General features: G+C 45.2%; 1 protein-coding gene across 1 annotated transcript in view; it reads right to left on the bottom strand.

The window, feature by feature from the left end:
* LOC141105916 (arsenite methyltransferase-like) overlaps positions 1 to 21,968 on the bottom strand; it is a 70,820-nt gene that overhangs the window by 8,235 nt on the left and 40,617 nt on the right. The window contains exon 10 of the mRNA XM_073596124.1: positions 15,493 to 15,609. Within this exon, the coding sequence (XP_073452225.1) occupies positions 15,493 to 15,609 (117 nt within the window). The remainder of the gene's footprint in view (positions 1 to 15,492; positions 15,610 to 21,968) is intronic.

Below are 21,968 nucleotides of genomic sequence, written 5' to 3'. Positions count from 1 at the left end.
AAACATCCCAAAACCCCATTAACTCCCTGCTGCTGTGTAGCGAACCGGAACAAAAAGTACACGCAGCTTTTCCCCAAAACTTGTCCAAAAAAAGTCCTGGAGGGCATGACCATAGAAAAAATAAAAATAAAAAAATACAAAAGAAAGTACAAAAAACCTGTAACATCAAACAAATCTTAAATAAATTATAAACAGAGTTATCCTTTTTTTCAAAAAGTGACACATGATACATATATCTCTATCCGTGCTAAACAGAACGCACTGATGGTACAGTTGTCTGTTATTTGATGCTTTGGCTGCAGGTCTCGCTCGCTTGCCCCCACGCTCCTCCCCAGTTTTGGGAAATATCCACTTGGTGTGACTCCTTGTAAGACACGCATGGACGAGTAAACCCCCCCTTTTCCCCTGCTGACGTGGTGGACGGCCGGGGACCCCTGTCGGGACCCGGTGGGGAAGACGTCGGAGAATTATAAGCTCAGGAGAAACTGCTCAAACACAATGTGATTGGTAATTATACTGTTAAACATATATATATATTATATTATATTTTTATGGTCACATCCATGAACTCTAATACGTAAATTTTGTCACAGCGCCTCAATCCTCTGAAAATGACCCAACGGGGTCGAAACGCGTCAGGATTATCACCCTATTATAGCGCTTGATCATTGTATAAACTTGTGCCAGCTTCATTTGTGTTATCTCCTGTAGCACAGCTCTTATTTTAACCATTACGGTTAAGTCCCACTAATTAAAAAACCCTTTCAAGTAACAACTTATTATTTTCATAATTTTTTGCTGCCTTAAAGCCCCACGGGGGATATCATCTTTTTCTTTTTTCCAAATAAAGAGGACCTGTCACCAGTCCATCAGAGTACCTGAGTACCTATCTCCAGCTCACCTGAGTACCTGTCACCAGGCCATCAGAGTACCCCTGTACCTTTCACCGGCTCATCAGAGTACCCGAGTATCTGTCAGCAGCTCATTAGAGTACCTGAGTACCTGTCTCCAGCCCAGAGTACCCGAGTACCTATCTGCAGCCCATCAGAGTACCTAAGTACCTGTCACCAGCCCATCTAAGTACCCGAGTACCTGTCACCAGCCCATCAGAGTACCGAGTACATCTCACCAGCCCATCAGAGTACCTCAGTACCTGTCACTAGCCCATCAGAGTACCCGAGTACCTGTCACTAGCCCATCAGAGTACCCGAGTACCTGTCACCTGCTCATCAGAGTACTCAAGTACCTGTCACCAGCCCATCAGAGTACCCGAGTAGCTATCAGCAGCCCATCAGAATACCCGAATACCTATCTGCAGCCCATCAGAGTACCCGAGTACCTATCTGCAGCCCATTAGAGTACTCGAGTACCTGTGACCAGCCCATCATAGTACTCGAGTACCCATCTCCAGCCCATCAGAGTACCCGAGTACCTATCTGCAGCCCATCAGAATACCCGAGTACCTATCTGCAGCCCATGCCTCATAGAATGAGGCAGTGTTTTCTTTCCAAAATGGGGTCATTTTGTGGGTAATTCCACTGTCCTGGTGCTCCAAGCCTTCAAGGCAGTGATAGGTCATCAGGAAATTAGATATATAATTTATGCTCCTAATACACCAGACGGTGCTCCCTGCATGTTGGGCCTCTCTATGTGGCCAGGGGTGTATTTTGGGGTGTAATTGGAAGTATGCACATACGGTGTGTGAGAAATAGCTTGGTATTATGACAATTTTGTGTAAAATAAAAAAACATTTCTTAATTTTTCCAAGAATTGTGGGAAAAAATACAACTTCAAAAAACTCACCTCTTACTAAATACATTGGGCTGTCTACTTTTCAAAAAGGGGTCATTTGGGGGGTATTTGTACTGTCCTGACATTTCAGGGCCTCAAGAACTGAGATAGGCCATCAGTACATCATGTGTGATCCATTTTTAATGTTTGCACCATAGCATGTAGGCTCTGTAACTTTTACGCAGACTAAATAATATCCACTAATTTGGGTTATTTTTACCAAAGATATATAGCAGTATGTTTATATTTTTTATGAACAAAGATTACTTATTTGCAAAATGTTATATAGAAACTAAAAATAAAGTGTTTTTATTGCAAAATTTTTGCTGTTTTTTTACTTATATCGCAAAAAAATAAAAACCTAGTGGTGATTAAATACCACCAAAAGAAAGCTCTATTTATGTGAAAAAAATGATAACATTTTGTTTGGGTACCGTGTTGCATGACTGAGTGATTGTCATTCAAAGTGCGAGAGCACTGAAAGCTGAAAATTGGTCTGGACAGGAAGCAGGAACCAGCGCTGGAATTGCACTGGTTCCCACATAGTTCCTACGCTATAGTGTGAACCCAGGCTGACTCTATTTTTTATAGGGTGAATGTGCACCAGGTGAAAGTGGACTGCCATCTAATTATACTTTTAGGCCCCATTCACATGGTCGTAAAAAAAGAAAAAAAAAAACACACATTTAAAACAGTTTTTTTATTAACGGATCTGAATGCAGCTGCATTGTTTCACACAGGTGCGTAAAAATGCATTGCCTTCAGATCCGAAGCACAAAACCCAATACTCTGCGTCTGAGGACATGCCTATACACGAATACCATTAAAAAAAGAGGAAGAAAATGTTTATGCATTAAAAAAAGTATATATTTACTGATCATTACACAGGAACTTTTTTTCTTTGCCTTAATGATCAGTAAATTGTTTTTATGGCTGTGTTACAGACGTGTGAATGAGGCCTTGTAGAAAGCTGTCAAAACAGCTGAAGGCAAATTTGGCAGCTGGAGCTTTCCAGAGCATTGAAACTGTGTTTTTAAACTGTTTTAGCATTAGTAGGGTAAAATATCATTAAAAAAAGAAAAAGCAAAAATAACCAGCTGGCACACTGGGCATGCAGGCTGATATCCCCATGACAAGAGAAAAGCAAGTTGATGCCAGTCCACATACCCTTAAGCATTGGGTGGATCTTTTTAATAAGACAGTGTGAATAGGATGTTGTTTTGATCGTTTATACCAGGGGTTTCCAAATCTTCTAAGCAAAGGGCCAGTTTACGGGCCTCCAGGCTTTAGGGGTGCCATACTGTGTGGCCAGTGGGTGTAGAAAATGCCCCGGCATCAGCGCCCCATCATTGGTTTTAATGGGAGAAATAGTGCCCCATTTATGGTGTCAGTAGCTGGAATGGTGCCTCATTATTGGTGTCAGTTGGTGGAATATTGCCCCAAGGACCAGATAAAGCAAGGGGCCACATCCGGCCCCTGGGTCGCAGTTTGGAGACCACTGGTTTATACCTTTAAATAAAATGCTAGGATTTGTTATGAAATGACATAGTGGGGGAGATTTACTAAAAGTGGTGCACACAGAATCTGGTGCAGCTGTGCATAGTAACCAATCAGCTTCTAACTTCAGCTTGTCCAATTAGGCTACTTTCACACTGAGGAGATTTGCAGGTGCTATAGAGCTAAAAATAGCGCCTGCAAAGCGCCCTGAAAGAGCAGGTCAATTCACTCCAATGGGAAAGTCCCGAGGGCTTTCACATTGGAGAGGTGCGCTTGCAGGACAGTCAAAAAAGTCCTGCAAGCCGCATCTTTGCAGCGCTATAGCCTACAGGAGCTGTGTATTCACCGCTCCTAAAGCGCCCCTTCCCATTGAAAACAATGGGGCTGCGCTGCAAACCCACTGACAAAGCGCCGCTGCAGCGACGCTTTGCGGTCGGTTTGAACCCTTTTTCCGCCGCTAACGGGGTTTAAAACTGCCCCGCTAGCGGCCACATAGCGCCGCTAAAACGACGGTAAAGCGGCGCTAAATATAGCGCCGCTTTACCGCCGCCACCCGCCCGCCCCAGTGTGAAAGTAGCCTTAAACTTTGACAATAACACCTAGAATCTGATTGGTTACTATGCACAGCTGCACCAGATTCTGCGTGCACAAGTTTTATTAAATCTCTCACAGTGTGTCCTTTGGCTGATCAGCCTCTATTATCCAGCAAGGTCAGTCTAACAGAACATTTTTTACATTTGTACAAGGAACATTCCCTTCTAAAATGCTTTGTACAAGATCTGTCTATTATCCTAGATAAATGGGGAGTTTGGGAAGAGGTTCAGACATCTGTGGAATGGCGACAAACTTTTACCCTTAAAAATCTCCATAGGCGACTTTAAAAAATTCTACAGGTTGCATGTTTTGAGTTAGAGGAGGTCTAGGGCTAGAATTATTGCTCTCGCTCTAACGATAGCAGCAATACCTCACATGTGTGGTTTGAACACCGTTTTCATAATGTAAACATCCCTTCTAATAGAAAAAAAACATGACAGGACCTCTTAAATATGAGATCTGGGGTCAAAAAGACCTCAGATCTCATATTTACACTAAAATGCAATAAAAAAAATAAATAAATAAATAAAAATGGCCCTTTAAGAGCTATGGGCGGAAGTGACGTTTAGACATCTCTTCCACCCTGCAATGGTATAGAGATGGGTGGGGGCCATCTTCCCCTCACTCGTCTCCACTTTAAGCACTCCTCGCCCCCTTACATGCCATGTCATTTTTTGGGGGGGGGAGAGTGGGTACCTTCTTTTTAGTGGGACTTCCTGTCCCACTTCCTCCTTCCTCTTCTTGGCCACCTAGGCAACTCCTCCTCTCGCCCTAGGCGGCCCCTCCCTGCCAGCAAACTTCTGGGAAACATCAGAGGTCCCAGAAGATTGCCTTGCCAATAGCAGAGCGCAGCGTGACTCGCACGTGCGCAGTGTGCGCCCCGCTGTGATGCGCTAAGCTGTCATGGCCGGGATCCTACAGTTGCTACGACTGCGCCACAGAGAGGAGGGGGTGAGGAGCGAGGCACCGGGTGCCCACATCACTGGACCGTGGGACAGGTGAGTGTCTGTTTATTAAAAGTCAGCAGCTACACTTTTTGTAGCTGCTGACTTTTAATAAACTAAAAAAACGGATGGAACTCTGCTTTAAGGAGCTCTTAGGAGTACTTGCCTGCATCCTAACAACTATTCCTGCAGCCAGCAGGGGGATCTGCGCTGACAGCAGAATGTGAAAAAAAGAGTAAAAAACAAACAAACAAAAAAAAAAGACAGTGTGCAGTCCCCTCCAAACCATACTACGACATCCTTTGGGTCTGGTGTGAATTTTGGGGGGAAACCTATAGCAAAAAGTAAAAAAAAAAAGAGTGGGGCACCTGTTTTTATCTTCCTGTTTTGGCTATGGGATAGGAAGTGAAGGGAAATCTCCCCAATAGGATTTAGGTTTACAGAGGTTATAACCCTCCCTTACTTATTGAAAATAAAGTTTAGTACTTTAAATATTGTTTTTATAGAAGAGATTGAAGTTTTATTATTTCATTAGGAGTTATGTCACATTGTCAATTTAAAAATTTAAATGCAAATGATAGTAAGCTGAGTTGCCTTTAGTGGACTTTAAAGGGAATCTGCACTGATAGAAATATGGGCTGTCATTTCAGATTTTCTCTGCCTGGGTGTCTCCAGCCTCAACATTTTCTGAGCACCTTTCTCAGCATTTATTAGGTGAAGTAACTTGTGACCTGCATACCAGTTCTGTCACTGTTTTTAAAGGTCATAAAGACATAGGGATTGGCATACGACTAGTCGATTGTATTCCCTTTGAAATATTTTCACTTCAGTAGTAAGATAAAGCTAAGTGAAAATTCACTTTGCTTAGAATACCAAAAAATAAAAAAGTGCAATAAAAAAAAATACAGGACTTTGGCCTGCACAGGATTGGATTACTGAAGTCAACACAGCGTTATCTCGTACTAAACTAAAGCCTTGTACACACGGTACAATTGTTGGCCAACCAAGCGTCTGATTTTTGTCAAAAGGGCGTGTGCCAGGATCTTGTCTTGCATACTAACGGTACACAATTGTCGTGCCACAAACACAAACATAGTGACGTACTTCAGCTCTTAAGCGCCAGCCTTTGGGCTCCTTCTGCTAATTTCGTGTTTGGTGAGCATTGATTCCGAGCATGTGTGTTTGTACTTTTGTGTGACGGATTTGTGTACCGACCATACGAAAATCTGACGTCAAACCGTTGTCCGCCGAAAATTTACTAGCCTGCCATCCTGCCATTTGTTGGCTGAAAGTTGGACACCAATTGTCAAAAGGAGCGTACTAACGGTAAGATTTTAGGACAACAGTCTGCCAACAGGCAATCCCCTGCCAACAATCATCGTGTGTGTACGAGGCTTTAGTGAAAATTCACTTTCCAAAGTGAACATGCTCAATTCTTTAATAATCTATCCCTATTTGACCAATTTGCTAGCTAGTGAACTACCTTTTTATAAGAAGGCAAGGTTAGTAATGGCAGCCCACATGTTCCTTGACAATGCTTGCTTTAGGTTTAAGGCTGGGTTCACACCTATGCGAATTACACCACATCCAATTCGCAGAACATTTTAAAATCTATTACTTTCAATCAGTCTGGTTCACATATGTGTGTTGCATTCGCTCTCTGCATTGCCCAAAAAAGTCTGCGTTTTCCGGGCAGTGCGGTGCGAATTGCAGGCACATATTCTTCTATGGGATTCTGATTCGCAGATGCATTCCGTTTTGAACAGGCATTCTCTCCCCCTCACACCTCTCCCTGCTCAGCTGATCCGCAGCTACAACAGAGAGGAAGCACTGAACAGCTGCTTTTTCTTTTCACACAGAGAACGGAGCTGGAATTCGCACCAGACTGGTGTAAATCCAGCCTTACTCAAATAGGTATTTATGCACCTTAAATTTGTTGTAAAGGCAGAAGTTTTTTTTTACCTTAATTTATTCTGTGTGTTAAGGTAAAAAACCTTCTGCATGCAGCTCCCCCTCCTTTACTTACCTGTGCCTGATCTTGATCCAGCGATATGCAGGAGAGCAGAGGCTCCCTCTGCTCTCTCTCTCCTCATTGGCTTAGAGACAACATCGTGAGCCATTGGCTCCTGCTGCTGTCAATCACAGCCACTGAGCAGAGAGCGGGTTGAGGGGCTGAGCCCTGTTCTGTGTGTCAATGGACACACAGAGTGGGGCTTAGTAGCAAGCACACACAAGTGCCCCCGTAGCAAGTGGCTTGCTCCTTCCCTCCAATATAGTTTTATTACATGTTGATCCTGTCAGTACATCTGTTATTTTTCCACTTCCTTTAACAGGGTGAATATAGGGTAGTCCTAGATGGATAAGCCGTTTTAAATATGTCGGTCCTGTGCAATTTTTTATTTTTTCCCACACATGTTAAAATATGCATTTTTTTTGCTCTAAAATTACCTAAAACCTCCAAACAAGTATATATTTTAAAAAGCAGGGGCCCTGTAGAATAAAATGGTTGCAGCAGCAAATTTTTTAAGTTGCACGATATTTGTGGAACTGTTTATCAAATACATATTTTCAGTAAAAATACACTAAAATATACTTTAATGCACACAAACACAAAATAATAACCAATTTTTTTTGTAAAATATACTGTGTGCCACAATCACTGTTAACATAAATGTCTGTGTATGCTCAGAGCTGAGCATTTCCAAGTTCATTAATCACAGAGGATATTGGGGAGCAGATGGTTCCAGAGCTCCTCCTGATCATCATCCTGACACCAGTTACAATGAGGAACGGTAGAGCCAAGATTCGCTTTTACTGAAAAGGTGGAACCTGGCTGAAAAAAAAGATACCAAACTGAAGGCCGTTTATAAAGTGATTAAATAAACATTAAGCCCAACTCCAGAAAAATTTTAAGTTATCCCTTGCAGTGGTGTTATGCCCCAAACTCCAAGGGATAATTGCTTGTTTAATCTAGAGGAGAAGAAAAACACTTTAAGTTACTTTCCTGGTGCCTCTAATGGCAGCATACCCATGGTTGGTTGCTCCGCCCTCTACCAACCCACAGGACCATTTTAACTCTATAAAAAAGAGTTCCTCCCCTTAGTCAGTATTCTTTACTTTGTCCTCATGCCTGCAGGATCATTATCAGCCTTACCTCACCGCTTTATGGTGTAACCGTTGCAGGTTCATGCTCTCCTGCAGTATGGAGTCCCATCGCTTGGGCTGCTAAAGGCGCCAGATAAGTATGGGAGGCCGTTTTTTTCTGTGGATCTTTTTTTGGGCCATATTGGAAGATTAACAGGAGCTTAGCCTCTCCTCTATGCTCTTCCCTGATGGTATGTCTCCTATCCGTATGTGAGCAGGCTGTTACTTGCACATGTGACAGTACGGTGCATGCCCAGTAGCAAACTGAAGCTGTCGGCGGCCATCTTGGTACTCCCAAAGTGCTCTCAGCATAAATGGAGAGCCTGGGATTCATTACAGGGCCAGCTATCAAGGTGAAGACATCTCCCTTAAGCGTCTTCCCTATTTTTTGCAATGGAGCCTGGCCAAGGTATTTAGGGGCTTGCAAATGGGTACTTTTGTTTAATGTTATGTATATGTATTGTGTAGATATGTGTATCTATGTGTGTATATATATGTATATATATATATATATATATATATATATATATATGTGTATGTATATGGTTAAAAAGGAAAGCAGAAATAAATCTATCCTTTTTTTGTTTTTCTTCTTGCCCAGCTGCCCCTAGTAATGAGATACCGCAACAAAAAGATCCTCATATCACTAGGTAAGGGCTGCAACAATCAGGTAAGTTTTAAAGGAAAATAAAAAAGAGCACTACGGGCAAATTATAACATATTTTTTGTTTCTACAGCCCGCACCGGGGATCATCCCGCAGATCATCTCACCGTAGCTCCTCAGATAGGAGATCCAAAGGTCATAGGAGCTCAGGACACTCTCACTCATCCTCAGCTCATGCCTCCCGCAGTGGCCAGAGGTCACCCCGACATACCCCTAGCAGACACGAATCCCACAGACCGGTGTATCCAAAAGAGAAGACCTGTTGGGTATGTGGAAGACAAGCGCTGCCGGAAAAATTGGTATGCGAGAAGTGTCTACTAGAGGCTACAGGGGATAAAGAGAAAGATAAGCAGCAGTCTCTGGAATCAATTAAGAGCTTGATCAAGGATTCAATCAGGGAGTTGGCCCTCTCCCAAGACCAAATTAACCCACCCTCGCCTGAAGCAGCAGTAAGCGCGTCCACTCCTCATTCGGACGCAGAGGTGGATTCTGAAGACGAGGCGGAAGGGGTGGATAGCAATATTTCAGCTTTTGACTTCGCTCTAGTTGAGCCTTTCATAACCGCGGTCAAGGTGCAATCCAGTGGGAGGAAAATCCGGAGCCACCTTCTAAAACAAAGAAATATTTCCCACATCTGAAAAAGAAGGTATCAACTTTTCCCTTGATGGAAGAAATCAAGGAGGTGGTAACAGATGAATGGCAGAAGGTAGACAGAAGACCTATGGCGTATAATCGTTTTCTTAAGTTATATCCACTGGCAGAAGCAGATTCGCAACTTTTTGATGCTGTACCAACTGTGGTTGGCTAGAAACTCGACCTTGCCACTAGAAGACGCAGTCTGCTTTAAAGATGTCCTTGAACGAAGGATTGACTCAGACCTGAAAAAAACATATCAGGCGGCTGGGGGTATGGTCAGACAACATGGAAACGGCCCTCAGACAAGGGGTAGGTTCAGAAGAAATCATTAAGGCACTGGATGAATTAAAGCAGGCCTCAGATTTCATAGCAGAAGAGGCTATTGACGTCCTAAAATGCTCTTCCAGGGCCATGCTGTATTCCATAATGGCCAGAAGAGCGTTGTGGCTAAAACCATGGTCGGCCGACCCAACGTCTAAGCAATCATGGTGTCTTATTCCATACGATGGGAAAGCCCTGTTTGGTGAAAAAATGGATACGGCAATTACCAGAGTCACAGGGGGGAAAAGTGGGCTAATTCCCCAGGACAGAAGCAGGAGGAAGAGATTTGCAAACCGCCCAGTGGGCCAGTTAAGAGGGAAGAACTCCAGATCCTACTGTCCGGGAAGGGAGTATAGAAGGGGCTGGAAAGGTTCACAAGCTACCTTTCTGAGGTCGGCTAAACCAAAAGCCTCTACATCCACAGTTGATGGCCAGAAGTCCTTTTGACGCCCTCTCCACTCAAACCGGTCTGGTAGGAGCCCGTCTAAAGGCGTTTGCCTGGGTTTGGGTGGAAGGTTGCGTAGACCGGTGGGCAGTGTCCACGGTCTGTCAAGGTCATTTCTGGGGATTCAAAAGGCAGCCTCCCCTCTATTCCTTTCAGGCCACCAAGATTCCAACCTCCAGAGAGAAGGAGGCCCTTCTTCAATATGTCAAAATGCTTGTTCTCCAGCAGGCAGTAGTACCAGTTCCAGACTTGGAGAAGCACTTAGGCTTTTATTCCCCAGTCTTCTTGGTCCCCAAAAAATCGGGGGGTTGGAGGCCGGTGCTAGACCTGAAGAGGCTGAACAGGTATATCCGGGTGGAACATTTCAAGATGGAGTCCTTAAACACGGTCATTCTATCTGTTCAGCCAGGAGATTGGATGGCGTCCATAGACCTTCAGGATGCACTTACTTAGTATCTGCACATACCTATCCGCCCTCAGTTTCAACCTTTTCTTCGGTTCAGAATAGGCGACTTACATCTTCAATTACAATGCCTTCCTTCGGGATCTCAACAGCGCCCAGAACTTTCACCAAAGTGCTAGTAGCGATCTTGGCTCCTCTTCGAGAGAAGGGGATTCGAGTACTACACTATTTGGACGATATTCTAGTTCTTTCTCAGCACAGGCAGACCTTGGTGATACATGTACAGTTGGTCCTAGACACACTGATAAAGTTTGGTTGGCTAAGAAACTACGCCAAAAGTCAACTTACGCCCACACAGGAGATAATTTACCTAGGGGCATTCTTCAACACTCCAGGAAGAGCAGTTTCACTCCCGGCAGAAAAAATCCCTTCATTGATAGGGAAAGTGAAAAGGGCGCTAGCGAGCCATTCTATGGCAGCATCAGACTGTCTAAGCCTGGTAGGTTCCCTCTCTTCATGCATAACTATGGTGAAATGGGCCAGATGGCATCTACGGACTTTCCAGGTGGGCTTCTTATCACAGTGGAAGAAAGATCGCCTAGAGCAGAGGATATTGATTACACCTACAATGAAATCCAGCCTTTGGTGGTGGACAAGACCATCCAACCTTCTGCTTCACTGTCCCCTTGGCCCCATCCCATGGACTGTTCTGACGACAGACACAAGTCAGTTAGGATGGGGGGCACATTACCAAGACCAGTTGGTACAGGGCAGATGGCAATTCAGTGCGACAGAGGTAGTATCAAACACCTTGGAGCTAAGGGCGGCTTGGTTAGCAATCCTGTCTCTGGCCACCTTCCTCAGGGCAAAATCCATCCTTCTCCAGATGGACAACAAAGCGGCAGTAGCTTATGTTCAAAATCAAGGAGGAACGCACAGCAGGTCCCTTCTGAACTAAGTGACACCCATTCTGACATGGGCCGAGAGGAATTTAGTCAACCTACGAGCCTCATATATCCCAGGGCCAGAGAACCAGTTAGCCGATCAGCTTTCAAGATCTTTCAGCCACAACAACGAGTGGTCTCTGAATCCGAGGGTCTTCTCCTGGATATGCCAACAATGGGGCACTCCCCTAATAGACCTATTTGCCTCCCAGCTCAATGCGAAGACACCGCTTTTCTTTTCAAGGTTCCCATCTCCGAAATCAACAGGGGTGGATGCCCTAACCCAGCCATGGAACTTTCAGATGGCATACGCATACCCACCAACTCCACTGATACTGAGGTTTCTCCAACGTCTAAACCCCAGAAGCGATCACAGTTTTAGCAGTGATTCCATACTGGCCCAGGAGACCGTGGTTCACGTTGCTAATCAAGATGACCTTGTGCAAACCGCTTCACCTTCCACGCATAGACAATCTTCTATCTAAAGGCAAGTTCTGTCACCCGCACCCGGAGATCCTAGACTTGAGGGTTTGGAAGTTGAGCGGAAAAGGTTGGGCGAGTTAGGATGTTCGCATAATGTCATTCAAACACTACTACAGGCCAGAAAAGCATCTACGAATTCCACATACTATAGAGTTTGGAGAAAGTTTACGGAATTGGCAGAAACGAACCATTTCGATCCTCTAAACCCCGGAATCCAGAACATACTCCTCTTTTTACAGAGTGGATTGGACTTAGGTTTGGGCCTGAATACGCTTAAGGTCCAGGTTTCAGCCCTTTCAGCTCTAACAGACACCCGGTGGGCGCTAGATCCTCTGGTGGAACGTTTCTTGAAAGCAGTTCTAAGATTGAGACCGCCTAGAAAGACGCTATACCCCAAATGGGATTTGACTAGCGTGCTTAATATCCTTTCAAAACCTCCATTTGCTCCCATAGAAGAAAGCACCTTGGAGGATATTTCTCTGAAGGCAGTCTTTCTAGTCACCATCACTTCGTGTCGCAGGGTATCAGAGATCCAAGCATTAGGGTCACAAGAACCCTACATTACCTTCTTCCCGGACAGGGTGGTGTTGCAACCTATTCATCAGTTCATCCCTAAAGTACCTTCAGTCTTCCATCTGAACCAAGAGTGGGTTCTTCCAGCATTCGGGGAGGATCCAGCCTCCTCAAAACTGCATGAGTTGGATATAGCCAGATCCCTAAGTCACTACCTAAATTTGACGCAGCAGTTCAGGAAAGATCAACGGCTATTTGTCATCCCCAAGGGTGCCAGAAAGGGAATGGCAGCATCTAAGACGACCTTGGCAAGCTGGATTGTAAGGTTAATCCAAAGAGCATATTGGGCTAGTGGTCTCCCAGTTCCAGATGCGGTCAATGAGCACTCAACGTGTGTAATAGCCTCCTCCTGGGCAGCTTTGGCGCGGGTCTCCCCTGAGACAATTTGTCGAGCGGCCAGCTGGTCGTCCTTCAGCACGTTCATGTCCCACTATAGTGTGGACCCAGCAGTCCTTACTTCACGAGAGTTTGGGGAAAGGACTTTGCAGTCATCTGTACTGTAGCTTTTTGTTTAATTAAATTGCTTTATTGCAGTACCCTCCCTGTAAGCGAGTTATTTACCATGGGTATGCTGACATGGGAGGCACCAGGAAAACGGAAAATTGAATACTTGCCTTTCCGTAATTTTCCTTTCCTGGTGCCTGCCCATGGCAGCATACACCCTCCCTTCAATGATCCTTAGCGTTATGAGATCTAGTTACAAGAATACTGACTAAGGCCCCTTTCACACTGGGGCAGTGGGGGCGTCGGCGGTAAAACAGCGCTATTTTTAGCGCTGTTTTACCGTGGTTTTTTGCGGCGGTATTCGGCCGCTATCGGTGCGGTTTTAACCCCCGCTGGCGGCCGAAAAAGGGTTAAAACCGCTCGTACAGCGGGCTATAGCCGCGGTATAGCCGCGCTGTCCCATTGATTTTAATGGGCAGGAGCGGTTTAGGAGCGGTGAACACACCGCTCCTTCACCGCTCCAAAGATGCGGCTGACAGGACTTTTTTTACCGTCCTGCCAGCGCACCGCTTCAGTGTGAAAGCCCTCGGGCTTTCACACTGAACAAACAGCGGAGGCTGTTTAGGGGCGGTTTGCAGGCGCTATTTTTAGCGCAATAACGCCTGCAAACCGCCCCAGTGTGAAAAGGGTCTAAGGGGAGGAACTCTTTTTTATAAAGTTAAAATGGTCCTGTGGGTTGGTAGAGGGCGGAGCAACCAACCATGGGTATGCTGCCATGGGCAGGCACCAGGAAAGGAAAATTACGGAAAGGTAAGTATTCAATTTTCCGTTTTATCCTCTGCTTCCCTCAGATGGTGCTCCCCACACTCCAGCAGGGGACTGTCCCTCGGGGTCAACATGTCTAACGCAGTGCTATAGACCCTGTTTTGATCTTGATCATGCCAGAATCCTAAAGAGCTAGAGTGTGGGGGAGAAAGTAAATCTTCTTTTATTGTTTCCCTAGACCTAAATGTACAATTAACCCTTATGCCCCGTACACACGGTCGGACTTTGTTCGGACATTCCGACAACAAAATCCTAGGATTTTTTCCGACGGATGTTGGCTCAAACTTGTCTTGCATAAACACGGTCACACAAAGTTGTCGGAAAATCTGATCGTTCTAAACGCGGTGACGTAAAACACGTACGTCGGGACTATAAACGGGGCAGAAGCCAATAGCTTTCATCTCTTTATTTATTCTGAGCATGCGTGGCACTTTGTCCGTCTGATTTGTGTACACACGATCAGAATTTCTGACAACGGATTTTGTTGTTGGAAAATTTTATATCCTGCTCTCAAACTCTGTGTGTTGGAAAATCCGATGGAAAATGTGTGATGGAGCCTACACACGGTCGGAATTTCCGACAACAAGGTCCTATCACACATTTTCCGTCGGAAAATCCGACCGTGTGTACGGGGCATTACAGTGTGGGTGCAGCCCCACTGCAAGGGATCATTTTTTAGTTGCCTGGAGTTGAGCTTAAATTAAGACCCCTTTCACACTGGGGTGTTTTTCAGGCGCTTTAGCTTTAAAAAAAGCGCTTGAAAGAAGCCTTATCTGCAATCCCAATGTGAAAGCCCGAGTGTTTTCACACTGGGGCGCTGCACTGGCAGGGCGTCAAAAAAAGTCCCGCAAGCAGCTTCTTTGCAGCGCTTTCGTGGTTTTGCCACCGGGCTGGGTGCGCTGATGGCCCGAGCCCTTTCACACTGCCAGCGCCCGAAAAACGCCCCAGTGTGAAAGGGGTCCTAAGCGTTGCTTTACCAGCGTTTTTTGGGCGCTGGCAGTGTGAAAGGGCTCGGGCTTTCACATTGGGATTGCAGATGAGGCTTATTTCAGGTGCTTTACAGGTGCTTTTTTTAACGCTAAAGCGCCTGAAAAAAGACCTGAAAAACGCCCCAGTGTGAAAGGGGTTTAAAGGTCAATTCCACTTAATATGTTTTAAGCAGTTGCAGCAACATTTCTTTCTTTCTTTTTTTTTTTTTTTTTGGGCAAATAGGTTTAAAGCATATGAATAAAAGTTAACCACTGTAAGGATTCCAGCAGTGTTATATGGTATTCCCAACTGAGTAACTGACACTTTTGCCAAACAGCTTGGCCTTGGCAGGAACTGGCTGAATTTTGATTCATCTCTAGGCAGGCTGGTTTTACTGAAGTCAATCTAGATCGACTTCAGTACAACCATCCTGTTTTTTTTTTGTTTGATACAGCTATAGCCGCCAGCAGTGATAATTGTATCCTGACAGCTGGGAAACCTCCCACTGTTAGAATACAATAGCGCAGTGGGAGGGCAGTGGGAGGGACCCCCCCTTCAACACTGACTGTGTTGATGGGGGAATCAAGCAGTTTTCTTTTCTTCAATCTGTGGCTGATGTAAAGAAAATTGCATCATGCATTGCCTGCCTTATAGGAAGTGGATGATAGTGGATAGATTGACAGGATCAACAGATAATTAAACAATAAGGGACTTAAAAAATAAAAAAACAAACAAACAACAAAACCTGTTGTCCAATGGAAGATGTGTGTAATTTTGTATTTTGCCCATAGTTCCCTTTAACGAGCAGAACAAACCTTTTTCTTCTGGCAACAGCTCGCCTTGCCAGCAGGCTGAAATAGAAACTCATCTGAAAATCGCGAACTCTTGAGGATGCTCCACAATTCTTCATCCACTTCCACAGCTTCACCTTCCTTTACATCACAAGAAAACAAGAGGTACAACTCTATGATTAGATATTCTTAGCATTAAAAATATTATGTTGATTAATAAAAAATATTGAAAGTAAAAATATTATGTTGAACGTTATCTTTTATATTTCAATATCTTGTTCATTTCCAAAACAGCTCAAAAAAGTACAAAATAGTATAGTATTGGGGCTCATTCATATGGATGCTGTGTCCTGTATAGTGTGAATCAGTGGTTTATGTGGCTGGAGCTGCCTATGTTTCTCTATGGGGGCGCAAAAGCTGTACAAACACAGCCACATAGGTGCTAAAGTGTGGGTGCAGGTGTATGGCCCCAAACAAAGACAGTGTGCATTCAGGGCCACTCACCCGCATCTGCCAAATTAGGATCTTTCGCTGTGTCCCCTTAGAGTAACAGGAGGTTCCAGCCGCATTAACACTCCATTCATTCACACAGTCAGAGTACCTGTGTGAATAAATCCTTAGGGCTCCTTTTTTTTTATATGTAATTATTTATTTATTCAATTTTTTAACTGCCCTGTTGGGGGGATTTGATGAAATATTAGGGGTCTAAACACACCCTTGTTGTCTCACATATGACACTGAGAAAGGGACTGAGGAGCTAGATTCATCAGTCCCTTTCTCTGCAGCCTCAGCTGCACAGATTAATGAATAGGAAGCACTCAGAGACTTCCTGTTCATTCACAAATTGAAACATAGTAAACAGTTTATTATGCTTCAGTGATGAATGGACACAGGAGTGATAGGTACTGGTATAATTCAGCAAATGAAAGGGCTGGAAAAAAAAAAACCTAGTGTGTCCTCAGCAGCTGCTGACGGGAGGGAGAGGAGAAGAGGGAAGCCGGCAGTGCTGCAGTGGGAAAACACAAGGGGGAGGCACAAGAGGATTGGTGTCAGCAATAAGGCAGTACAGCCTACTCTCCTGCTCAGCAGGTGCACGGGCACCCTTTTAAACTGATGGGGCCTCGTACAGGAAGGCTGGCTGTACCGCCTTAGTGGCCCTGTCCCTAGCAGAAGATGGTAGAGGAAAGGAGAAAAGGGAATTTAAATTGGAGGGGTCACGGGTGACTGGGAAGGGGGATGTGCTATAAGGGTTTTGTCACCTGTCCCTCCACTGTGCCCATTGAGGGGTTATTTATCAATAGAACTCAAACCTTTAAAAAATAATAACATTTATTGCCAATAACTAACAAACGATTTCTACTAACTAGCTTTCGCCTTTCTAATATAAAGGCAATCATTTCTGCAGGAAGTCTAGGTATGTCCATGATTGATTTGGTAACCTCATGGGGGAATTTAGTGAGGTTTCTGAAAGTGAAAGAATTAAATCTGAATTTTGGGCACATAAAAAGATACAAACTAATGCAGCTCTGTAATTATTACTACATCATGACTTGTTTTTTTTAATGCAAACAGAGTAGATAACTGAATTTTACTTGGTATCAGCCTTTTTTTATTCTTTGTACAGGAGACCTCAGGGAGGGGGAAGATTGAAGAAGCACAAGAAGCCAAACAGATGTGCAAGGGATATGCTGATAGGATGAGGGGGTTGAGTAACAGAGAGATGAACTTATCGGTCTGCTGCTTCCCTTTTCACTATCCTGCCACTGGCTGAGGGAGAGTCAAGACCTGTAAGTTTTACTGAACTACAGCCGAGAAAATCCAGGTTTCCTCCCCTGCCTGACAGGGCCGTGTTGTGGCAGAGTTGTATAAATCTCAGGACTGGATGTACAGAAATACAAGTTATCTGGCAGGTAAAACTGCAAATATGGGGGCGTGTCCAAGATGGCGACATGAGCGGGTGCTTCTGCTCGAGCTCCGCTGGGTCATTATCTTTTATCCGGATCCTGTGGGTGTAATTCTTCGATCCCCACTGCGAAACCACCTTGATGAGACACAGATCATCGGGTGCATCGTTCAGTAAAGGGAAAAAGCTCAATTTCCCCCCAATTATAGAGGAATCGCCGCCGCCGTCATCCCACGCCAAGTGTAGTGCTCAGATGGCCTCACCGATGGACCCCATGGAGTCAGCTGCCTCCCGGCAACCCTGGCTGGCAGAAGTGATGGCGGCCATAGCCACCTGCCCGGCCACGCTTACAGCCAAGATTGAGGCAGTGCAGATGGATGTCGGCCTTTTGAGGCAAGATATGGACAAGCTCCGCACCAGAGTGACAGAGATGAAGCAGAGGGTCAGCCATACAGACACTGTCACCAAACATAATGCAGCTCTCCGCTCTCTCCAAACCAAAGGTCCTAGAGTAAAGGGCTGAGGATGCGGAGAACAGGAGTAGGAGGAATAACCTCCGAATTGTGGGTCTGGCTGAATAGGCAGAAGGGGGGGAATCCGACAAGTTTCGTGGAGGACATGCTGTGTACTCTCCTACCTGATGCTCACCTCTCTCCCCATTATGCAGTGAAACGGGCACACTGTATGCCCCGCCTAAGCCCGAACCCCAAGGAACTCCTCCGAGAACATTTATCCTCCAACTGCTTAACAGTAGAGACAGAGATGAAATACTCTGTGCCTCCAGAGTACTGGGAGAGTTGCACTTCAAGAACAACAGGCTGCTGATTTTCTCGGATTACTTGGTGTAAACGGAAAATCGTTCAACCAAGTGAAGGCAGCGATGAAGGCCTGAAATATCAGCTACAGTGTTCTATTCCCGACACGCTTGAGAGTCCAGGAGGGGGAGACGACTCGCTTTTTCACCTCGCCGAGAGAGGCTTCGGTCTGGCTTGAATCTTTGCCACCAATCCGTTGAACTGGGGAGGCGTGAGTTAATGGCTTTGGCCTTCATTCGGCATTTGTATTAGGCTGATACTTGAGCCTAAGTTACTGGGCCTTACCTGATGGATGGGCCTTACCGACCGCCTGGTCGCCTCCATTGCACCTATTGTGCCTTCTGGGAAAAGTCCTTGGAACTTATGTGTATGCCAGGAGATCCCTACGTTCTCCCTCCCCCCCCTCCCTTTTTTTTTTCAGTTTCAATAGGAGAAGTAATGGAGGTCAGTGTGATATTTTCAGTTATTACTATTTCCCCTAACCTTCCTGAGTTCCCAGGGAGCTATGGGGCAGAATTCAGTTGGTTCGGTGGAATGGTCTGCCATGTGAATACTGGAACTTTCCTTGCTCTGCCAAAGGACAATGACTCACTGGAAACCTGTTGACCTGTGTTGCACTGATTGTGCCTTGTTCATTTACTGTTTGCAATCTGTGATTCGAACAGCAACTATCCCTTTCTCAGTAGGAGGTGATGCAGAGGACACCTTAATATTGCATTTCATAACACGGATCATATCTCCTGCTTGTAGGTGGGAAACTCAAGAGTTCCTCCTTTTATATGACTAGACCATATCATTTCTAGCACCTTCATTACCCCAGCGGGTGCCTACGGAGCAGAGAGCTGGTTCGCTTGTTTTGCACCCCCCCAGAAACTGTCCTGGAGCTCGCTTCTTGCATAGGACCCCTTTTGCAGCCGGCGTGCTGATTTGGTTTTGGGATGGAGACCCTCCTCAGTTTTAGGGGGACCTGTGGGGTGGGGGGAAAGGTTGCCCCACAGGGGCTGGTTTGTTTATATATTGCATGTTCATTTAATTTTGCATGACCTTGTATTTACCTGAGGAAAAAAAGTTTGGGGACTTTAAATGAGGCATAAGACCAGTATAGTCAATTGTCTCCATCCCTATTAATATAGCAAAAAGAGAAAAGTTGGGACTTTAAATGAAGCATGCAGCGACATGCAACAAGGGCACTATGTACTGATAACAATGTATTTATTCCATGTAACAATGCACATACTCATGGCACAAATGCAAGTATAAATTGAATATCAACAAATAAGTTCCTATATTACAAGTGGACAAACATGGCAATTGTTACAGGGCTTGCAATATGCAAAATTCATCAATCCATATTCTCATATAAAATAGAACCCAACATGATCAATGTAGGCAGAAACCGTCCAAACATTGGTAAGAATAGATTAAGAATCCATGTGTCAGGGCTGGGCCCTTCCTTCTCAAAGCTGGCCACTCAGCTGTCGGCTAATTGCTAGCTCATATCTCTCCACAGTGACTCACCTGTCGATGATATCCTGCTCGTCAGTCCTGCCTACTTAAGCCGTCTAGTCCAGATGATCTCTGCCTTCACCTTGGTCACATCTCTAGAGACGCTCTCCTCTTCATTTAAAGTCTCAACCTTTCTCTTTTTGTATTTACCTGAAACCGTGTTTATTAATTCAACATTACACTGTTTTTGTCTCTATCCCTTCCGGGTCCAGCAGTTCTGTCAATGGGCACTCACGTCCTATGATCCTAAACCCCATATCCAGTTCATTACCAATGTCTTCCCTTAACCTTTTGTCGTGGAACACCAGGGGGCTGAATTCTCTGATAAAGAGATCCCTGGTGTTCCAATTTATTAAATCATACAACCCACACATATGTGTGCTTCAATAGACTAACCTGGTGGGTAGTAGAACCCTTGCTCTCAAAAAAACATGAGTTGGTCACCACTATCACTCCACCTACTCTAATTTTGTGAGGGGTGTCAGTATTTTGGTGCTAAAAATGCTCCCCTTTGGACTCCTGGACTTGACCCTGGACCCGGATGGCAGATGTGATTATTTATGCACAGATTCATTCTTTGAAGTGGATTATAGTTGGTCTATACTTGCCACCACCACTAGCATCCCTAATGCTGCTAAACCAGATCATGGCTAAGATTGTGGAATATGCTACCGACAACGCTGTCATCTTGGGTGACTTCAATTTGATTCCTGATTTGGGTTTGGACAGGCTGACGGCTGATGGTGCCGTATACTCTGGGTTGGCAGCTTGGGCAGAAACGTATGGTATGACAGACGTGTGGAGGTGGAGACATCCTCAGTCTCGAGCCTTCACGTGTCATTCCGCTTCCCACAAAACATTCTCCCGCATAGACCTAAACGTCGCTGTCCTGCCTAGAATCACTGACGTTAAGATACTGCCTAGGGGTATATCGGACCACGCACCATTACTTTTGAGCCTAGATCTTTCTGTCAGCCCTTCAGATAAATTGTGGAGGCTTTCTAGATTTTGGGTCTCAGATGCAGCGGTGGATGCACAGTACCAGGAGGTAATGAGGGGTTACTGGACCACTAACCCGGGTTCCGCTGATGCACTAACAGTGTGGAACGCTTTAAGGCATACATGAGGGGGCAATACCAGACAATCATTGCTAAGACTTGGTCAGGGTTGAGAGGGAGGCAAGTGCCCAGGAAGCTTTATATGTTAGTACTCATGATCTCCAACAGTATGACTGGCTACAATCTCTGACCAGAGAGGTGCTTCACCTTCGCACGTCTCTCACTCAGAAGATATTAGCTCGGTCTCAACGTATTTTCGAACAGGGAGAGAGATATCGGGGAGGTTGTTGGCTTGACTTTCCAAGGATCAGTCGGGGGGGGGGGGATTTGTATTCCTTATACCCTTGGACCTACTGGTGACCTTCTTTATGCCCCTGACAAGATAAATCAGTGATTTCTCTCATTCTATCAATCACTATAGTTCTAGGGCGACCTACAGGGCTGAAGAGTCGACATCTTAATTTGGACAAGCCCATCACGGTGGAGGAAATTCTGAAGGTGCTTAAGACACTGCAGTTTTGTAAGACTCCTGGACCTGACGGCCTTCCGGTAGAATTTTACAAACAGTATGCTGAGGAACTAGCTCCCAGACTACACACACTGCTAACTGAGTCGTTGCAAACAGAGGCACTCCCAAATTCCATGGGAGACAATAATAGTGGTGATCCCCAAGCCAGGGAAGGACCCCTCCTTATGCTCCTCATATGGCCCTATATCCCTATTGAATGTGGATGCAAAGCTGCTATCCAAGGTCCTTGCTAATAGACTGAACACAGTCATAACTGCATTGGTTCACCCAGATCAGACAGGGTTTATGCCAGGACGGGGGGACAGACATCAACATTAGAACGCTCCTTACTCATATTGCTATGGCACAACCTGGCTCGGTGGGAGTGGTGGCCTCTCTGGACGTGGAGAAGACCTTCAATTCCGTGGAGCGGGGGTACCTGTGGGAAGTCCTCTACAAATTTGGATTTGGTCCTAGGTTTAAGTCCTGGCTACGAATGCTATATGCTAACCCACGAGAGAGAATCCACACCAATGGTAATCTATCAGACTCTTTCTTTCTAGGGCGTGGGATGTGAAAGGGGTATCCCCTATCCCCAGGACTATTTGCCCTGGATTTAGAATCTCTTGCCATCCTTATAAGAGCAGACAAGGGGGTAGGAGGTATCATGGTGAGTCCAATAGAGGAAAAGTTGTCTCTCTACGCAGACG

This window comes from Aquarana catesbeiana, linkage group LG08, assembly GCF_042186555.1.
Source record: "Aquarana catesbeiana isolate 2022-GZ linkage group LG08, ASM4218655v1, whole genome shotgun sequence".
NCBI classification, from domain to species: Eukaryota; Metazoa; Chordata; class Amphibia; order Anura; family Ranidae; genus Aquarana; species Aquarana catesbeiana.
The sequence above is the reverse complement of the archived record's forward strand: the minus strand, read 5'-3'. Positions and strand labels throughout refer to the sequence as shown.